The sequence below is a fragment of the Haliotis rubra genome, unplaced genomic scaffold, assembly GCF_003918875.1.
Source record: "Haliotis rubra isolate DU_JTF1 unplaced genomic scaffold, ASM391887v1 Scf122, whole genome shotgun sequence".
In the NCBI taxonomy this organism is placed as follows: domain Eukaryota; kingdom Metazoa; phylum Mollusca; class Gastropoda; order Lepetellida; family Haliotidae; genus Haliotis; species Haliotis rubra.
In genome coordinates this window covers 311,333-334,052 of record NW_025765137.1, presented here as the reverse complement: position 1 = coordinate 334,052, position 22,720 = coordinate 311,333, and the positions used below count along the sequence as shown (strand labels likewise).

The 22,720-nt window shown below is 40.9% G+C and overlaps 1 protein-coding gene across 1 annotated transcript in view; it reads left to right on the top strand.

Moving 5' to 3' along the window:
• The first annotated feature begins 480 nt into the window (after positions 1–480).
• The window catches only part of LOC124265896, a 124,597-nt gene continuing 102,357 nt past the window's right edge, over positions 481–22,720 (top strand). Inside the window, 16 exon segments of the mRNA XM_046700748.1 lie at positions 481–746; positions 8,790–8,880; positions 9,006–9,039; positions 9,617–9,749; positions 11,089–11,149; positions 12,695–12,807; positions 14,082–14,167; positions 14,751–14,809; positions 15,578–15,699; positions 17,206–17,299; positions 17,971–18,079; positions 18,597–18,771; positions 19,640–19,829; positions 20,484–20,692; positions 21,271–21,395; positions 21,984–22,192. Of these exon segments, the coding sequence (XP_046556704.1) occupies positions 576–746; positions 8,790–8,880; positions 9,006–9,039; positions 9,617–9,749; positions 11,089–11,149; positions 12,695–12,807; positions 14,082–14,167; positions 14,751–14,809; positions 15,578–15,699; positions 17,206–17,299; positions 17,971–18,079; positions 18,597–18,771; positions 19,640–19,829; positions 20,484–20,692; positions 21,271–21,395; positions 21,984–22,192 (1,981 nt within the window). The 5' untranslated portion in view covers positions 481–575.

Genomic DNA, 22,720 nt, shown 5'->3' with positions numbered 1-22,720 from the left:
TTTACTTTCTAAACCACAGCTCAATGTATAGACAGATGTCGGAAATCAACAGGAACGTACCAGAGCTGTCAGTTTCCGTTAGGTTGCCTCGTAAACAGGTCGGAATGTTTCGGATGTCTCCGTTACAGTGCAGTAAGCTTCACGGTTGACACAACCAATCCTTCCTTGTTTACTAATGAAATTATCTTAAAACCTAAAACAGACATTCACAAAGTACATTTTGTCATTTTAATTTATGATGTGAACGGTTGCAAACTTTTAGCTGTAACTTGTTAACTGTTTAAACAATACATGTCGTATAAAGAGCAGCGTTATATCGGGGTAGTTGATACGGTTCGTTGGAAGTTGTACACAGGGAAATCTGCCACGGTCGAGTTATTATCGTGACGTCACACAAGGATAGGTTCCGGGAGGGCTAGCCAATGAAAACCGACATGTATTTACTTTTCTGGTCTATTGAAGTGGGAATTCTCGGAAAAGTGGAATAGCTCACAGGAGCTACAGACACACGGTTTATGCATCTCACTCCAGCTCTGGCTATGTACACGCGGTATTTAGTGTTGTGATCCGTGAAAATGTCGGGACTCCGACGAACAACTATGAATGAAATACTAGCTGGGTTTGTGACTTTTCTTGTGTGTGTCAACGCACGGTTTATCAACTTTGTGCCGGGATTTGAATATCAGTACAAGTTCAACTCGAAGGCTGACGTGAAGAGTATCGGGGAATTCCACATATCGGCAAAGGTGAGAAAGATTTATTACTGTACGAAAGCGCTTAACCCTGGGGCGAGTCGTACTCTGTTGCACGAAATAAATGCTGAAATATTCTCGAGCGACAAAGTAGAGAACCTGACTCATGAATCGTTTTCAGTGATGACATCAGATGTTCGATATGAGTATGGAAAGATCGATCTAGAGGAAAGGTTAATGCAGCAATCTATTTTATCGGCAATGTTATTTACAAAAACTACGACGTAAGGTCTCCAGGCCCACATAATTAACATACACCGCGGATGTATGGATACGAGACGTTTACGTAACGAAGACAAAAACGAGACAGATTACAATTGAAATCTGATCGTGCATCACAGTCTATGACTCCACGTAGAGGAGCACGCTATTGTTAAGGATCGATGCTGTCCAATACCGGGAACAACCTCACAATGAAAAGAAGTGGACCCAAAACATACCCTTGAGAGACGCCGGCTTGTAAACACTTAGTCTGCCTCACAGTCGCTGAACCACTTTATTTTCCCTACTGCATGGCCCTCTCTGCAGTGCTAAAGCCCTAAATGAATCAAGTCTAGATTTCCTCAGGTTCAGAAACTCTGGTTTCCCTCGGGCTCGTTTTCACTTTATATGGGTTTGTTTGTTACTATCAGGGCGGTGGGGTAGCCTAGTGGTTAAAGCGTTGGCTCGTCACGCCGAAAACCCGGGTTCGAATCCCCCCACATAGGTACAATGTGTGAAGCCCATTCTGGTGTCCCCCGCCGTGATGTTGCTGGAATATTGCTAAAAGCGGCGTAAAACCAAACTCAGTCAGTCAGTCAGTTTAAGCTAAACCCGTTTATCTGTTAAACACAATATGAAATATGGTAAGACCCCAAATGCATCTCACTTTTTGGACAAGGAAGTTTAGATTTGTGTTTAAGCAAATAAGGATTTAGAGTGTGACGGGCAAGAACATCCGCACCAACAACAGTACCCCGCTACCCACCCGCCATACGACGGTTGACTGTAAATAGTCGAGTCTGAACCTCACAGACCAGAGACGGCACACAAGCAAGAATGAAACCTTGAAATCGCCTCGAGGCATTGAGAGGTGAAGCTGGAGATTCCGTGGTTGTACAATTGTCACCGCCGGTCACTGTTTGACCTCTACACGGGGGTAAACAGCGTCCGTTAATTACTGTGTCTAGTGCAGCCTTAATCCACGTCCATTGTTGAAAGTCCCATATTTTACAGTGGACGGGACATAGAGTAAGTTTGAGGTGTAACGCTATATTTAGTAGCATTTAAGTTATAATTGAAGAAAAGACCACAGTGGCAAAGGGCACAGTGGTTTCTGCTTTGGACAAACTTACCGGTCTGGCGTTGAATGAAATGAGTGAGTGAGTTTAGTTTTACGTTGCTTTTAGCAATATTCCAGCAATATCGCGGCGGGGAGAATCGAACCCGGGTCCTCGGCATGACGAGCGAACGCTTTAACCACTAGGCTACCCCATCGCCCCCTGAATGAAATGAACCTCTTGTGATGTGCTTATCATGTTAATAGAAACACATGATAGTCACTTGGGCAAATTGTTTCATGAATTGTATATCTATGTACATATTTCTACAGAACGAATCGAAGAGTTGTTCATCAATCATTACATGAAATAATTAACTTATCCATCGATTACTCACGTTGATCTCATATCAAGTACTCATGTTTAAGTAGAAAACGTTCATCTTTACGTTTCTTTGTTCTGTATGAAGTCTTTGATTCATAATTTAGTGGAGCGGTGGGATAGGCTTGTGGTTAAAGCATTCGGTCGTCATGCCGAAGACCCGGGTTCGATTCCCCACATGGATGCAAGGTGTGAATCCCATTGCAGGTATCCCCGCCGTGGTGTTGCTGGAATATTGCTAAAAGCGGTGTAAAACCATACTTTCTCACTCATGCATAATTTACTGCAAGTTTAAGGTGGATCATCAGATGCGCACCACTCTTCATCAATATGCTAAGAATCTGAATCTTTCTATTTAGTTTAGGCATTGCGGAGTCATCTAGTCCTTCGTGGTTGCATTCCTGAAATACTGACCTGACTGGTGTGTGTCACTTACTTAAAGATTATATTTATGGTCATGGTGTCAGGTTAGGGCAGTGGTCCTAAAACAGCCCTATCTATTGCGACTTGTTCAGCCTAGATGCGGGGCTGTTTTACACGTACTGCACATGTTGTATGTATGGATCGTTAGACGGAACACTGTGGTAGTAGTAGCAGTAGCAGTAGCCGCAGTAGTAGTAGTAGTAGCAGTAGTAGTAGTAGTAGAGGTAGTAGTAGAGGTAGTAGTAGAAGAAGACTTACAGTATCAGTTTTGATTATGATAGTTTGCATTCGTTGCTACATTATTTAAATATTTTATATTTGTTAATTTAAATTTATATTCATTAACTGATATATTCATTCATTCATTCGTTTATACAGTATATTCATGTATTTATTCATTTCATTCTCTCTTCATTTTTTAAATTTCCTTTGAATGAATTTCCGTTTTGTCTTAACGTTCACTCTTTCCTCTGTGTGTGTATGAGGCTTCATACTCAAATACATGCAGTAATCTCACTTTAGATGACAAGTTACGCGACAACAAAGCCACACCTTCAGGTGTTGGTGTGCGTGACAGCGTGACAGAGATTCCGTGTATGAAGTAAACATGTAACTATGAATGTTCACGACACTGAAAACACCGTTGGAAAGCTCAATAGCAGCATATTTATATCTCCTTGGTGACGTCTGTAATGAAGCAATTGTTTCAGTGCCTCCTTGTGATGCTTGTTGTACTGGGTGTCACAGCATCACGCTGTGTTACGTTACGTTATGTTACAGAATAAACAAAGGCGGCATAGCTTCAGGGCAGTATTCCTTGAACAAAAGAGGAAAAACTATCAAAGCGGGTTGTATTTTGAAACGAACATGTCGGGATCCACTGCACAAACCGACCTAAGGCTTTGTTTGTGTTAAGTGCCCCGTTTACGGATCTGCCAATTTCTTTTTCGATAGGAAATATTTATAAGCTCACACAATTTCCCAAAACCTCGTCGTTGGTCTTTAACACACCTTATAACACATTATCTTTCTGTTATCAATTTGTGCTTACGTTTTTGTATGTTTTGTTTTCCGGGAGGTTTATTTTTCAAATTAGAAACTTATGACTTTACTGGGTGTTCTTAAGGGTGGAATTAACGGAAGTGTTATTGGACCCAACTGAGCAACATCAAACAGGGACAAATATACAAAGGTGTTCTCATGTAGCCAAATGGATAAGTGTATGGCACAAATGCATGTACCACAAGTAGCCTGCGTTCCCATATGCATGGTAACGCTTTCAACAATTATGCAAGTCAGAAAATGACATATTTTCAAAATAGATAGTTTATCAAATTACCAGCCCAAGGAACATATTTCATTCTTATTTTTATACCGACCATCAACCTGAGATTTTGAAAAACTTTATTCCTGTGCAGGTAATTGTTTATATTTACACCTAGGAATAGCAAAATCATCTTACAGATTCAGCGTAGATACAACAAATAACACTTTAACATGAAACTTCATGCACTGAAAAAAATGTTATGTTAGCAAACTTAGTTCTTCGGTAATGCTATAATTAAGATACCTCGGCCATAAAAGCACACACGCTTTCCCATTAACTTATCACCAGCGAGGTAAACAAGGGTCTATAAAGGTGTATATAAATATGCGTTTAGAATTCGTGTATAAGGGAGACTTTTACTGTACAAATAAAGGTATTGTGTATGCAAAAGTGTAAATGGGTTATGCAATGTGTGTATGTTCGGGCTGGACTTTATAATTAGTTTGGTCAGGTTTGTTACTTGACGCCTATATACATGTAAATGCTTTGTGACTCCTTTGTTCAAAGATTCAGTTTGTTTGAGCAGGGTGCAGTTGTACAAAGCAATATTAGCCCTAAGGTGATCGTAACCCCCATATCTTAACATAGACATAAACTGACATGGCGCTATGGTTGCTTTGTACATCGGCACCCAGGGCTACAACGCCCATAGCCATAGAAACATTTCTAAATTTTACGCTTCAGTTAAAAAAGTACTGTTTTCTGACAATTGATGTGCCTTTGCATGTGTTTGCGGTCGGTGTCCACCGGTGGGTCAGGATACGCTTGCCTTTCACAATGGCGTGTGAGAGTCTAAACGTTCTGACTGATATTAACACTCAGGATCAGTATACTAGTACTTGCAAATTTGTTTCTTGAGCATTTCTGGGAAGCTGTCGGATAACAAAATAGATAACACGTCTGTTATGCTGTAACAGCGGCGTTTCTGTCCTGTGGCGACGGTATTATAGTCTGCGCCGAAACGTCGCTATCACAATTTAACAATACGTTGTTTTCCTTCAACCTTTTGTCTATGCCTTACCAAATGTTGACATGCATTGTCTGTAGAAATGTGAACACATTTGTGATACATCTCCGTACGATGTTGATGATGTACAAAATATCTTTCGGGCTCGGAAGTAGATACTGTCGTCACTGAGTCACATGTTTCTGCGAGGTTTATAATTTTTTAAAACTTCCTTTGCCTTTGCATGTGTTTTGACGGGTGCCACAGTGTCGCAAGTTACGCTCACTTTATCACGAACACCTTGTATGAACATTATGAAACGGTGGTTCGTAAACAGGTGCTCGTGATTTAGGCGGATTTCTGATTATAGCAGATTTTTTATGATTGTGGAAACTTTAAAAAAACCGTTTCGCTTATTTCTATAACTCCGTAGTTATATCTATCATATATGTCGTGGATGTGGCTATCAATGTTAAAGTGAGACTTGATTCCGACTTAAGAGTAACACCAGCATGTCTCACTTGAGTCAAGTCACTTACAACACACTTGACGAGAAATATGTTATCATTAAACAGTGTTATCATTGACAAGCAGTGTCAACAGGTCAACGACCCTTCATGTATAAACGATACTGACTTACATGCACTTACATTCATGTCAAAATAGAGTCACCTTATTAATATACAACAATGCAAGCTCTATAACGTTTCTTGAGATGTCTATTATACATCAGAAATCCATGTCGGCGCACCCTCAGTATACATAGATCCAGCTTTAACAAAAGCCAAGTCGGTCGCTGACCGCTTTTCTAAAAGAAACGTTCGATTGATGCCCTTACTGAGAATCTCATTGTAGCAAAAGAGCTTTAAATTAATATGCCACACTTGATTGGACGTTAAAGATGTATTGTACTATATCTGTATGAGCTCAGTCGGTCCTATGAGGGCTGTATAGGGCGATGGTAGGGGACTTGTGTGGCTGGCATTTGCTTGTTTATTTGTTGTCGTGACTGATAATGTTTAATGTAACGAATGAAATGTCGGCCAACTGTATTCTTGGCTTCTGTCACGTATTTGTAAGCGCCGAGTCTCTTGGGGGGCATGTTTGCTCATACGATTTCTATGTGGCATTTAATGGTCCTGTGGGGATAATGGGTTAGGGTAGGTCACTAACAGACGTATCCGGGTCGTAAGAGGCGACCTGATGGCTGGCGAGGTCGCCTCGGTGACGTGGTTGATGACGTGTCATCGTATACCGTCGTCATGGATTGATGATCATAATATCCATCACCGGTATGTCTTGTTCACGTGACCGCCGTCATTTTGTTTGAGCATTGCTGATTATGACGTTCGACAACAGACAAAACCAGAACAGATAGGTTAAGATAATATCAATTATGTCATTTCACTCCGCATTTGCATTTCTGCATTTTCAGGCTATAAATAGTCGAGTTTTAGCCCAGGAAACAAGTGATCGATAGCATGAGCATCAGTCCACGTCGTAGGGTACCATGACATACAATATACCAGATAATGAAACAATAATACTTAACTTTACATAGGTGTAATAATGATTTACCGTGTTATATTAATCACAATAACGCTTGAAGAAAGGTGATGCATTAAATGGTTTAACACCCTGTAAGATCCGGGTTCGGCAACTAAAAACACGTGTCATGCTTGACCCGACAAACATTTTGTGGGCGTTGGATAATGATTGGTAGCCGCAAGGATTGATGACGGATAACGTGAGTGTCCCGAGCGTTATGTAGTACTGACAAAGGGACAGGCCCCGGGGATTGCTGTTTTCTTTGTAACAGCATCTTATATTTACAGTGAACATACGGTAATGGAGGTCGTATGTCACAAACTTCCGTGTTGGAGGGTGGGCCATTGTCGCGTGAAATGGGACATGGATCACTGCTTCAGCCTCTAAATGTATATTTATTAAACGTTAACCAAAACGAACACATGAGAAATATCTGCAGTAATATAACTGACTTAAGAAGGCGGAGAAAGTATTTATTGTTTATTGAAGCCTGACTGTGGGAGTGAGTTAGATTTTACGCCGATTTTAGCAATATTCCAGCAATATCACGGCGGGGAAAACCAGAAATGGGCTTCGCACATTGTTCCCAAGTGGGGAATCGAACCCGGGTCTTCAGCGTGAAGAGGGAACGCTTTAACCACTAGGCTAATCCACTGCACCCCTGACTGTGGGAGTGCTACAACTTCAATAGAAGGTACAACTGTCCATGTTCAATCCGTTTTGTTACTTTTGGAGCTGAGTTGTTTCTACAGTTGACAAAAGGAAATACAAACTTGAATTATAACGTTATCACGACGGCGGAAAGGAGACGCCAAAACAATACAATAAGATAACAATGATACCCATGTCAAATACTTCACTTCTGAATAACTTCTTTTTATTTCTTTCATTCCTATCGACATGGGTGTGTTCCTCCAAATGCCCTACAGTTTTTGTGTTAGGCGATTGTTCACTTGTACGGCCATGGTTGACTTAAAGAGCCAAGCCCGGCGGATCAAAAAGGAGATGAGATATATTTGTGTGAGAATTGTATCCGGGTTTTGGACAAATGGTTTAATGTGTTATTAAGGCGAGTGTTGAAAAGGTTCGTTTAATGCCAGCTCTTTCTAGAATGTGTCAAAACACTATTAGCTAATTGTTTGATCGGCAGTCTAGAAGTTGGTGAGTCACTATTAGCTACTTGACAGCATTTCATCTTTCTAATACGCGACAAAAATATATTTGTGCTGGGGTTTTTCAGTTGCGCTATAGAAACATGCCACTGCAATTCTGCATCCCCTGAATAATGACATAGTTCTACGGTTTTACGCCTTCCTGGTGTCAAAAGATTTGCGAAGAGCGACATTTCAATAAAGAATCTAATTTGCATATGAATTAAAGAATATTCGAGTTGTCGGGCGTTTCAACATAGTTAAAGGTATATGGAAAAACAGCCCGGCAATTCTTTAATGAAGCCGGACATAATCGTGGGTAATGTGTTCAAGACATGGCAATAGATATACAGACTCTGGTATCTGAACCTGGAACATACACACGTGTTAACGATAATGTCCTGACTCGTGGCTGATGGTGATTTTCTCATCGAAGTATGTCATCGTGTCCAAATTGCGTAGATCGATGATCATGCTGTTGATCACTAGATTGTCTGGCCCAGACTCGATTATTTACAGACTGCCGCCTTATAGCTGGAATCAGTTGCACTGAATAGTGCGGCATAAAACTAAACTCACTCATCGAATTATCTCCCTGTCAGCAGCCATTGTGCTCACACGATCCCCATTCTTGGGTTTATAGGTATTATTGCGTGTAATCTCTTTCAACCTAAGGCTTGGTGTAAAAGTCGTGTCACTTCAGATAAGCAGGTTGCTTGCGCGAGTTTACAATCAGATTAGGGTTATAATTTATGGGGGACACCAGAAATTGTACCCATGTGGGGAATCGAACATGGGTCTTCTGCGTGACGAGCGACGCTTTAACCACTCAGCTCTGGCGTTGACGTTTTGTAATTGGGTACGCATAAAATGAGGTGAGAAACATCGGAAGGAAATATGTCAACGAGTTGGGTTTTTTATGATATTACAATTGACGTCCATGACAAGATAACCATACGTAACAATTACATTTTCCACTGACCAACTTGACCTCTGTTCCAGGTCGGGTACACGAACATCAGGGAAGACGATGAAGGGCAGGAAGTGTCACTGAGGGTTTACACCTTGTCCCTCAACACAAAAAAATCACAAGGTACGTTTTTTTTCTGAATTTTACATAAAAGAGAAATATTGATAACCAATTATACAAAATATTCTAAAATAAGCAAGTCTTGTGACTTTGATGATATCCTTATTATACGGATCTTACTCTTTCAGACGTGGTTGGACATGACTGGGATTTTTCGAGATGGTAAGCGGTTTATTTTCTTTCCATTGTTTACACTACACTGAACTACACTCTTCAATCGGGACTCTGTCAGCCCGGAGACCGGCCTCCCGTGCGGATACTGTTGGGAATATCGTTGCGTAGTCCATGCAACCTGATCACTTACAAATAATTCGCTAATCTGAAAATGTGTCGATCCGGAATTCTTAGGAACGATAGTGTGTGGATTAAAAGGTTCCCCTGTACAGCGGTCACCGTGGTTGTGGCAGGACGTAACCCATTACAACACAAAAGGGTGGTGGGGTAGCCTAGTGGTTAAAGCGTCCGCTTGTCACGCTGAAAACCTGGGTTCGATGCCCCTATGGGTACAATGTGTGAAGCCCATTTCTGGTGTTCCCCGCCGTGATATTGCTGGAATATTGTTACAAGCGGCGTACAACCACACTCACCCACTCACTCACTCATTACAACACAAAATTACGTCCCCTTGTTACAGCAAATGGTAAAAAGATATTTCAAAAACATTAATAAGAAAACGTCACCCACTGCAGGACAGTCTGTGTTCCCATTTGATTGTGAATTAAGATATTTTGTTAAACAGGTTTTCGTTTGTAATTACACCCCATGGGGAGATCGTCCACGTCTATCACCCTGCACACGACGATGATGAGGCAGTCGCCATCAAGAAGGGCCTCGCGGCTTTGTTTGCTGGTCGACTGCACCACGAGTCAGAGGTGAGATGTCGTGACCTTGATGTATTTGTGTGTGTGTCCTGTGATGTAACTAACTCTGGTTGAATGTATGTATTCACTCGATGGTTTGGTCTCAACCAGCTCAAAACTGGATTGTGCAACAGGGTGTGACTAATCTCTAAATTGGAATTTCTAAAAGGGATTAGTTATAGTCTGTATCAAGATGTGTACCTGAGACTGAATGTCTTGATGGTCAGAGTGATGATTGTGTGGTCCTCCAAATTTGATAGAGAGATCATTCTTTGTGTTTAAGGTTGCTGGACAACCCTGTGCATGCTGCAGCTGCTTACATCCCCAGTATCTTTGTAATTGTTCTTTTGTGGTGTGTTGAAAACCCGCATGAACTAATATTCCCCAACCATTAGATATTGGAAAGAACGGTATCTGAACATTGACGGTTGCCATTTTGACTTGTTAACTGAAGCTGTCAGTCTTTTTTAGAGCCCCATTCATTGCTTTTAATCAAAGTCATCTAATAAATTAAGTAATTATTCACAAATTCACCAAACTTATTGATTTCAATCAGAGTACTCTTATAAATTGAGTAAATATTTACGTTCATGACACTCATTTAACACAGTTCACTCATCAGGTGACCACAGTTCGCCAAGCTTTTGTACTAGACCGGAAAGACGCGGGTATTTGACCAAGTGATTTATGTACCATGCCCCCAGTTAAACATGGAAACCCCACTCTGACACAGTATACCGAGACCGCCATATACTGGTTCAGGGAAACTTTATACCCAGAGTCAGTCAGTGTTACAACAAGCATTATCGTTATATGTCTTTCGGTATGACACGACCGGGGATCGAACCCACAACCTTCCGTTCTCCGTGAGACACTTTTTTCCACTGCACCACTGAAGGGTATAGGTTAGACTAATGCTTAGCCTCTGAATATATATTACGTTTGTAGAAACAAATAATTCCATGTAAATTGAAAAGGAGCCCCAGTGAGATGGGTGATCCTGAACCTGAAGACAACTATACCTTTTCATTTAGGGCTTTAGCATTGCAGAAACACTGCAAGTGAAATGTGGTTTGCTTCTTATTTAAGTTTGCGCTATGACAAACACATCGCTGACAGGTGAAAGTTAAATAATAACGGGTGTGGCTTCGAATTTCAAGTTTGTTATCAAAATGTGAAGTCTTTATAAAGAACATCCATATGCTGTCATAGACAATGACAGAAAGGGAGTATTTCATATACTTTGGGCTTTATTAACTAACCCTTTTAAAAGTCCTAAATGTAACTTTTCCTTAACACGAGCGGATCTAAAATGGCGTTATAACGAGGTATGAATGTATTCTCTATACAGAAAGTTTCCCGGAGAACTGAGGTGGGCTGGCGGTACAGCGTTCAAGAGACAGGACAAGAAGGTACGTCAATAGTCACGTGACTGGAAATTAAGGCTGACAGAGGCAGTCACGACTGATGTTTGTGTATGCAATCAGATTTGGCGACCTTGAATTAAATACTTATCTCGGGAAATATTCAGTTCAATTTTTTATATCATCATTTACAAAGTATATATGTTACAGTCAGATGAAATAACTAAGAGGGTCAGCCATTCAACTAGCCCTACTGCTCGTTCTCTTTCTTCCTGGGTTATCCTTGGCATTCTCTCTGTGTGACTTTAAGTGCAGTGATATTGCAGTGTTGGACAGGCCATTTATACTGATTGTGCGCACGATCTCTCCCATGTATCCGACTAAGACATGTGTTTCGTGTTTCTGAGAGTCGGGGCCACAAAATGCGTTTTGGCGATTTGTTTCGTGCATCACGAACATTGGCAATCGTTATCAAGCACATTTACATCAAATTTGATGGAAACGTCCATACCTATTTATATAGTCAATAGCGAAATGGCTGATCCTCTTAGTAATTTCACGAAATGACTGAAATTTTTAGTCATAACGTAAAATGACTGATTTCACAATCTGACTGTAACATATACAAGGGGCGGTGGGGTAGCCTAGTGGTTAAAGCGTTGGCTCATCACGCCGAAGACCCGGGTTCGATTCCCCACATGGGTACAATGTGTGAAGCCCATTTCTGGTGTCCCCCGCCGTGATGTTGCTGGAATATTGCTAAAAGTGGCGTAAAACCAAACTCAGTCAGTCAGTGTAACATATACAAGCCTAGGAATCTCCAAATAACGAAAATGTGTTGTTAAAACCTGCATGCAGCAATAATACAGCTGTATGACGTAATAACATCGATCTATGCAGTTGGGAAATGATGATAAAGTATCGACCAAGGTCAACGAACCCGACCTAATCAATCCACACGTTCCACACGTTTGTCTCCCTTTGGATATTCCAGATCGCATAGCTCCCAAGTACCCTATGATATTCTCCCTTTGGGTATTCCTGGGAAGATAGACCCCTAATACACTGTGATTATCCCCCTTTTGGTATTCCTTGGCAAACTGGTCCCAAGTACCCTACGATTGTCTCCCTTTGGGTATTCCTGGTCTGAGAGGTCCCGAGTTCCTTACATTTTATCTCCGTTTGGGTATTCCCGTTCAAAGAGGTCCCAAGCACCCGATGACTATTCCCCTTTGGTATTCATGTTCCACATGCATGACTCACTGCGGGGACTCCATGATAAATGGGTACATGTACTTCCATGCACGTTGCACGACCCGACCAAAATAAGGAACAGTTGACTGTAATATGTGATGAGTATTACTGAACCCAAACGCTACGACGTTCTTCGTGATGTAAACCATCAGTTTCTCTGGACAAGACTACATCATGTAAACGCCGTCTTGATATAGCGAACAATACGATTTCCATAGGTGTTCATGCTATTTGTATTTTGTTTCACGGAAATGCACTCATTTATTATTTTATTATATAACAAAATGATTATTTAAAATCGTAACACCTGTCACGATATTAGCCATGTATTTCAAACAGGTGTTCACCAGGCCTCGTATAATGTTCGTCCAAGCAAAGAAGGGCATGTATTCACCAAGACACGACATCCGAAAGGTCACCCAGTCAAACATGCGTCTTCCGAGTACACCAAGGTGAGGGTCACACTTCGAACACGAGTACGCATTCGTGCCCCACTCGTGTTTTTTCCGGAGGTTACGGAAAGGGACGAGTTGTGACGAATGACGAGAGCGTTGCACTCTCACCCATGATTACTTCCACCCTAAAAAAGAATATGTTATTAGAAGTCACGTCAGATCAGCCTTCATCCGACCAAGTAGGATGTCAATCAAAGGAGTGTCCGTTTTTAAGGGGTTTCAGTGTTCAAAACGATGAACCTTTCCTAAATGGGTCGCCATCATCCCATCACAAGGATTTTTCAGCAATACGAACGGAACTGTACACGATTTATTCAAATTAAGTCGTATTACATTGGTATTTTAACACGGGGGTAGTTCTATGGATATACAACTTCATAATTACAACATATGCTGTAGATTCCAACACCGTTATCAAGCAGTCTATATTCATAGAGCCATACCCCTTGTTCATCACAGCAGCTTCTAAATGCCACTCAAAGAAGTACATTAACATTTAACTTGCAATATCTACGGATGCATTCTTCTGGACATAAATGCTCAAAGAGATCAGTAAAGCATTGGATATAGTGACCCCGAAAGTCTCACGCCATGGCAGTTTCGGTCAGTATAATGGCAATAAAGTGCCGGGCATAAAGGCACAAAGAGACTCACTGACTAGTCAAGCATAGTGTCAAGCGAGTCAGAATCAAATGTTACGCCTTGACAGTTACGGTGAGAATCATATTAAATATAATGAGGATAAAATAGGCAAAATATGTCCTCCTTGTCGCACCCCAGCGCATATATGACGGAGCAAATAACACAAAGACGCAACCGTATAGACAGACACACGAGCGCACATCCCTAATAACTGACTACCTATGAAGGATTTAAAACATATTTCACCCGAGTGAATGATGTTTTCCGCCCCCTTGCTATCACTATCCTAATCAAGTAACGATGTACAGGGTTGAAAAAGGTACAATCAGAACCTGTGAAAATACCGTTTTGCCGCATTCAGTAACACGAAACATTTGTAAATATGTGATTAACATTGTCTGTTTACAAATAAACAATAGTGATATCACTTGCCGGGCAATCGAAAGTAGATTATTTACCGTACAATTACACACGTGATGGAAACGTTAAGAGATAAAAAACATTCGCCGAAACACTGCAAACTTCAGGACAAACAACAACGATAGCTGTATTAAATGTATTACCATGGAATAACATGGGCGCATACTGTCATTTATCCTCCAGTTTATGATTATGTATCTATTTCCCAGACTCTATACTATAGCAAGGATCTGGGCAACATTCACTCAGTGGAGATCAACGAGACGTTCAAGGTCATGCATAAAGTCCAGGATGGGTGAGTGGCTTGGCTCTGTATATACTTTGATATACGCCACATAAGTGAGTGAGTGAGCACTTAACAATATTACTGCTATATGGCGTCGGTCTGTAAATAATCGAGGCCAGAAAATCCCGTGATCAACAGCATGAGCATCGATCTACGCAATTGGGGTCCGATATCCTGACAACCCGATCCCGTTAGTCACCTCTTATAACAAACATGGGTTACTGAAGATCAACTCTAACCCATATAAATGGTGTCAATGTAGTTTTATTACATGTTTAGATAACATTGTGATAACCAATACACCATAAATGTGGGACAACAGGTGACCCCAAATAACCGTGTGTCGTCACACCTGACAGGTAGCATTGTTCATGCTATCAACCACTGGTTCAATTGGATTAAAATTAAGTCTCGATGCTCGCACGTTGCCGCTGGAAAACTTCTGAAAATAATGCTTTTAGACTACTCAATCATGCATAGATACATTACCAACTATGTATCTGCCATGCCTGACTAGACACCACGGTCACATGAGACATCCACTTAATCGGGCGTTTGTTTCCTGATCATATTGTTTTGCTTCTGACTTCAGGTATGAGCCATTCGAAAACTCCAGGCCTGTGAAAGCAGTGAACGAGTTTACAAATCTAGGTGAGTTGGCAATATTTCAATTTGGGGGACCTGGTTAATGCTACAAAAGAGAATAAACCAGTCCATCTTCCACCGCCATTTTGCAGTTTCAGCCAAGCAAACCTGTTTCGTTTCCACATGACGACAATAGTTTGTTTTCTTCTTTTCAGCTGTGTATTTCTTATACTATGAACTAATAACAAAGCAGAAACAACACATTATTACTTGCATTTTCTTTATTAGTATAGTATATACCCATGAAAAGAGCATGGGGAAGTTCATAAATACCATTTACTTGCCACAACACGGAGAGTTTCTTGACAAATGGGTTCCAGAATCATAATGGGAAGCGTTAACAGTTGTTTTACGTTAGAAAAAAAAGATTCAAATACAGAAGCATCAGCTTGATTACTCGAAAAGACATGGACATGACCAGCGTTTTTAGAATCAGTTCAAAGCTGCAACATTTTAAAATAGAGGCCAAAGGGATGCACAGTGGATTGTCTCAAACAAAGAATTCTATTTATAATCATCTAACTTTCTGAACTGCCCCAAAACGAAATGAATTGAATTTTTTGTCGGATATTGAAAGGTGAGCACTAGCAAGAGAAAAAAAATTATTATTTATTCTCAGCACACAAGATGTTTTAAGCTTGATACATATTTATTCTTTATACGGAGAGCTGCAAACAAGAAAGACATACAAGAAAGACATACAAAGTTGCCATCGCTACGAATGTTCGTTACATCCATCGCTTTTTAATCCTATATTTAACACCTGAATTACAGAATATCCTGAGTTATCTGCCCTTGGAACGGGGAAGTTGGAGTTTCTCACACGATACAAACTCCGCCATGTTCCCTCGAGACCGGCTGACGCCACCACAAGATCATCCATATCCATTGACAAGGTAGTGTGAATTTCACCCTCGATCACCATGCTATACTGAGGTACAAAAGAAAGTACCCAACCAACTAACTTTTACAGTGAACTCATTTATTCAATGTTGAACTTTCAATATGGAAGTTGCTCTGGGAGCACGAAATATGTTTTCTGCCAATAGGTTGATGCAATTTCATGATATCCTTGTCCAGCATGGTGGATTTGTCACAAAACATTCAAAGACAATGTATGTAGACGTTTACAGGTGTGAATCATTTCTGTTGTCAATACGACAACTGAAGGATGACTGGGAAGTTTGCCATAGTATTTATTGTAATTCAAAAGACCCAGTCTCCTTTCCTGGATCATCACATTGTTAATAAACACGACCAATTTAATATTGGACTCCATCGCCTTAAAACGTGGCCATCTACACAAGATGGGCATTTGCTTCAGTGAGCTTTAAGGTATTAGTTCAAGTAATATGAGTATATGAAACTGAGTGTAATACTGACCCAGCCGATGTATCTACCAGAAGAAAAGCCATCCCTCATATAGACCACCCTCCCAACAATTAAGTCAATTTGATGTTGAACACCATTCTTCCTTCTTCTTCATCTTTGCTAGTAATTTCATTTTAACACACGTTCTATCATTAAGTGTAAGAGATGCGATGCGAAAGTAATCATAGCTTCACGTGTTCGATATGGTATGTACGATGACGTTATAAACGTATTTGGTATGCTTGTTTCTAGTGTACATTAAACACCTATTGAAAGATAGGAGTCTAAATGGTAAGTAAGTGAGGGAGTGAGTTGGGTTTTACGCCGCTTTTAGCAATATTACAGCAACATCACGGCGGGGAACACCAGAAATGGGCTTCACACATTGTACCCATGTGGGGAATCGAACCCGGGTTTTCGGCGTGATGAGCGAACGCTTTAACCACTAGGCTACCCACCGCCCTGGACTCTGGCATCGAAGAGAGTTTGACTGTTCACATATAGATAAGATATCTCCCAAATTCTCCGAAAACAATATAGATATCCCTTTCACTAAAATCGAACCCGGGTTTTCGGCGTGATGAGCGAACGCTTTTACCACTAGGCTATCCCAACGCCCCTTAATGGTAAGTGAATGAGCATCCAATATAATCACTAGGAAGAATATTCCCGTTATGTCAGGGCGTGTCAGCTTAATGTGGGAGGAAAGCCCGGAGTAACGCATGTCCCAGACGTCTACTACTGTGGTTGAACCCACCTGCACGGGTCTGGTGATATAAACTAGAATGGAAATGAGGGCAAACCGGGATTCGAACTCACGATCATTCTGTTCAGGGGCACCCAAGGGACGCAACTCTGCACAGCATACTGTGGAGTCTAAGGCAACCATCCGTTTTCCCAGAGCGGACATAAGCTAAGGAGTTATAAATTATTCAAGGAAGAGTTCATGTGAATAGATCCAACCACCACCGGTGGATGCTAAGATACGTGTGGGCGAGCCAGGAAGTAAACGTTTTTTCTCTTTGTGCCAGGTCAGTCGCAAGAAACCGAATACAGTGGTGGTAAAAGACGAAATGAAATATATCACCTCCAATTTGACCTGCATGCGTAACGAACCACAAAAGGGTAGGTAATCAACAGTCACAAGCTATAACACTATCCTATATATATATGTGTATAATATATATATATATATGTATAGATTTCAGATGATTTGTTAATTATTGCCCCATATTTTGTTGTTATATTATTTCCGATAGAAACAAGAAAACATGTTTTCAATCATTTCTTTAATCTATAAATTACGTCAGTGTTTCTGCATGAGAAATAATGTTTGTTGCCAAAGTTACGAAAATTAGTATCTACCCGCGCCCTTACAATACGCACCACAAAACCATCCCCGCCCTAATCATCAACTACGGTGATATTTCGGTGAAATATACCCGGACACGCACACCCACACACACACGAAAATATCGAAAGATGTGTTCTAACTTTCGGTTGTCATTCTATATCCTGTACAATACATATACATTGTAAGACCCATCCTATAGTACCTGACCTTAATCGTAAGACCTTCCCGTTTGCACCACAAAAAGACCTAAAACTAATTTAAATAAAATATGAATGATGTCGTTAACTCACAAATAGATCAAGTTGTACTCTGCATGATTATCGAAAGAATTTAGTCGATTTTATGCCATATGATTACATTGAACACAAAATGAAATGTTAGCGCTTGAAGCGCCCAGATTTCGAGTTGAGATGTATTATTACCTTGCGCCAAACCTTTCTAGGATCTAAGCGACTCACGCAGTGTTTTATGGGAGTCCTGGCCTGTCTCAAGGTGTTGCCTGATGACTACATCGACATGCTTGCCAAGAAATATTTCACGCCAAAGCCCAGGTAAGACAATACTAAGTCGAGCTAATCTGTCCTCGCATGTTAACATCTGTCACTCATATTATCAACCTCAGATAATTAGAATGTTGCTTCTTTCCGACGCTTTGAACATTATGTCAGTTTGAAGGGCAAGGAAATCCCATCGTCTCATATCATAGATGTCAGCCACCTTTGTCTTACCCTCGAGGGAGTGAGTGAGTGAGTTGGGTTTAGCGCCACTTTTAACAGTACTCCAGTAAATGTGGAAGGAAAGTCCAACGTTATGCGGGTCTCAGACATTTATCGCTTTGCTGAAACCCACGAGCACTGGTATAGAGCCGACCTAGAAACATAATCGGGTCGAACCGGGGTGGTTTGAGATTACGATTATTGGTTTCTGGTGTACCCAAGGGACGCAACTCCGAGACTCTCTGTGTCCCCGTGGAACCCACGACCATGAGTTGACATACCTAGGGTAATACTTCAGACAAATTCGGGATTCGAACCCACGGCAAAGCCTAAGGCCTTCGTCTTGTTCCAGACACCCACATGACGTCAAAGACCGGAACCACATGTTTGACGCCATTGCTGCGATGAATACTGTCCACTCTCAGCGATTACTCCTGGATACCGTCCTCAACGTTACCAGACCAAACGCCTTCCTTGTCAAGAGACTCCTCATGCATATTGTTACCATGGAAACACCACCCATTGACGTACGTATTTTGCGTACGCTTAATGACTATTATTTTCAAAACCCATCCATGTTGAAAAATATAAAATTTGCAAGAAACATATGTCCTGATCTTGAATACATGTCTTAACTTGGAATCTAGGTGCAGGTAAATATATTTATAACGAATACCCCAACGACGATGATGATGGTGATGATAGTGATGATGATGATACGTCAAAATCAATATTTATTAAAAAAATTGAATGATATATTATATTCTTAATCATTGTTATTACGTATCTCTACTTCCGTGAAACATAACCTTGCTCTTATACCCAATCTTTCCTCCACATGTATATATGAATACGAAGGGGCCGTATATACTACCCATCAAACGTTTAGACTCACTAGTGTAAATGTAGCCACTTACTTCAGTCAACTGTTCTAAGCTAGCTTTCGCAAGATATTCCATACTGTTTAAAGGTACTGTTTACACATGAACTGATGTATTGTAAAATAAATTCGTAACGTTGAAAAGATTGTTGTCATGAGTTCAATAAATGATGAGACTTGGTAAAAATTGGCAAATTCTTAACAAACCTATAAACCAAAACGCAGCTGTTCACATACTCGATATTTTCATATGCTTTACAGCAATTTGATGCATGATCCTCGTACAATTTATTTGCATAAGGTTTGCAGTTGGTTCCCCCAAGTTAGTGGAGAAATTCATCGTCGATGTAACCATATATATAACCATAGTGAGTGCTTAAAATGAGTCTAAACTTTTGATGGGTAGTATAATAATACTGAGCGTAGAGATCGGCGGACAAACCCGGCAGTACTTAAGTACGCCCAATCATTGGGGATAGCCAAAGTTACATTCAAGGGCATGTTCACTATTACAGGATATTATCATCAAACTTGAGGAGTTGTGTTTCCGGCCTGACCACTCCCCTTCCGAGCTTCAAGACACGGAGACGCATCACCGTATTGTGTTGGCCGTTGGCGTGGTTGCTAAGCGGCTGTGGGCCGTTGGGAGAAAACAGGAAGCGTCGCAAATAGTGGGGAAAATTGAATCCTGGCTGGGTTTGCATGGTGAGTGAGTTAGTGAGTGTGGTTTTACGCCGCTTTCAGCAATATTTGAGCAATACCACGGCAGGGGACTCCGGAAATGGGCATGATAATATTCCCTATGTGTGGAATCAAACTTGGGTCTTAGGCGTTACGAGCAAACGCTGTAACCACTGGGTTACCCCACCGCCCCGAGTATGCATGGTACGGAAATACATTATACATATTTCATCCAGTGTGAAATGTTGGTAAGTAATAGCATGTTACATGTTAATACAGACCACAAACAAACTGTCATCGAAAGTCGTGATTAAAATGAAATGGGTCGTTTTTCATAATTCTTATGAGTATTTGATAATTATATGTTTAAGAGCTCGAGATTATCACAATGATGAAAGAAATAATAATTCTTTGTTGGTGCACATGTAACGTTTCGTACACGGAGCATTTTTTAATTTGTTCGCAAAATTTTCGCAACATCTCCGCCTTACGTTCGCGGTACGTCCGCTGTATAACAGCAACAGTAGCTCGGCGGCATCACAGTAGTTTCGCGTTATCATTTCAGTTATAATAGATCAGCATCAGTGGAAGATTTTGCTAATTTAAACTTTTTGGAGTTTGGAGTTTGGATTTTTCAAAATGAGGTTATCAGTGCGTTTTCATTTTATTTTCTCACAGATCCCTGGCTGTACCGACACAAGCGCGCGCTGATGACAGAGAAGCAAATGTTGACATATGATCATTGGCGCGTGGTTCTTCTTGAATCCCTCGGCAACGCCGGACTCGACCAATCATACGACTACATTGTGTCACATGTCAATGACACCAATTCTCAGTGGGTGAAAAGGGCGGGAATACACGCGATGAGGAAATATGATCATGATGCAGTAAGTTTATCTCATGTCGCTAGCCAGAAATTGATTAAAAATACGGTTTACAGGTAACTTTGGGTTTTGTTCAGATATTAGATCGATGGTACGACGACACCGATATCAATTTAAGATTCAGTTAAGTTTGTTTGTTGGGGTTTTCTTTTGTTGGTGTAAGCGATATCCCAGCCATATGGTAGCAGTAAATTAATAATCAAGTCTCGACCAGACAATCAAGTGATTGACACCATGAGCATCGATCTACACGACTGGGAAATATATTAGGGAGCCTGGCCATCTGATCCCGTTAGTCGCCTCTTCCGATTGGTTGCTGAAAACTAATTCTAACCCGGATCTTCACGGGATGTGTCAAATGTGTCATTTCGATTGCTTATAATTGGATAGGGACCAGACAATTCAGTGATTGACATTATGAGAATCGATAGATGGGGTACGATGTCAGCAAGCCTGGCCACCCGATCTCGTAGTCACCTCATCACGACAACGACCACGTGTTGTTGAAGTCAATTCTAACCTGGATCTTCAGGGTATGATTGTCTTCTTTCTTGACATTACATGTGTTTATTTGTCTACAGGCAGTGCACCTGATGATGAAGACAGCCTTGTATGATGAAGATGATAAAGTACGGTTTGAAGCCCTTCTACAATACCAGGCACATCCGAGGGCGGCAAGTGTTGCAGCCAGCTACATCAAACAAGGGTAGGTATTATGAGTGAGTGAGTGAGTCGGTTGCATTTACGTCGATTTGAACAATGTTGTTTTCTCTATAAATAAACTGAAGGCCATTTCATGACATTTCTCGTATAAACCGAAAAAGGATTTTCTTATCGGCTGATAATAGGGTGGTTTAGGCCGAACCTATGTTATTGTCTACAATTTTGTCTGTTAATTCTTTATATAGAAGTCGGCGTATTTATCTAAAGAAATTGTTCATGTTATGAAAGTACAAAACATACGACCTTGTGTGCACACTGCATAAGCACCACAATTATTAAAACATATACTGGTGAAACGCCATAATTATTAACATATTTACCAGTGAGTGGGTATAATTTTACGCCGCTTTAAGGAATATTCCAATATCACGGCGGTGATCAAGAGAAAAGGGCTTCACACACTGTACCCATGTGGGAAATCGAACCCGGGTGTATTGCTTGCAGAGGGAACTCTGTACTCGGATAGATCACCCACGTGCACCCAGAAGAATCAAGAATTACTTGTGAAAGTGTATTGATTAAGCTGTAACAGGTATAACATTTTTCACAGCAAAACATTTGTTCCTTCCAGAACGGTAAACGGTTCGATCTTCTACCAGAACCCAAGCCTCGGTTCCCAGGACATCCAGGTGCTTGACCGGCACAAGAGAGGGATATTAGACGAGACTATAGAGTTCCTGCTGCAGGCACCGGGTGTCAACTGGAAGAAGCTGCTTGGGTCCCTTAAGATTGGAGCGTCATTCGGCGTCAACCTGGAAAATCTTTTGGATTTCAAGATAGGCAAGTAGAGTGTTTTGTACATGAGCTTCAAAGGAGGTTTGAGTAAACATGTACTGTTGGGTGTGTTGTCCTTTTTAATTGGTCATCTAAAACACGAGTGAAATGGTTTCATTCTCTTATTTTCCGTTTGCATTAATCATTGAATCAGCATTTGGTGAATTAGTTTCATTCTAATTGCTCCGGCGACGTTTGACGAACTAGTTTCTTATCATGTGCCGCTTGGTCAAGATAGCTACTCGGGTGACGTTTGGTGAAAATAGTTTCTCATGTTTCATCGTGTGAAATAGTTTCGTTTTTCTGTTCTTCTTGATCAAATAGATTCTTTTTTCTTTTTGGTGAAATAGTTTTATCCTCACGTTCCATTCACTTGTCAAATATTTAATTCACTTGTCCATCCTCTTGAATCAGTCCATCGTGTTTCTATTGGCTACACAACCCAGGTAAGAAGTACCCATGGTGACAACAGAAACAACCATTAGGTATGGGTAAAGTGGCATTCCAAAATGTTCACTTTATGAGTGAGTGAGT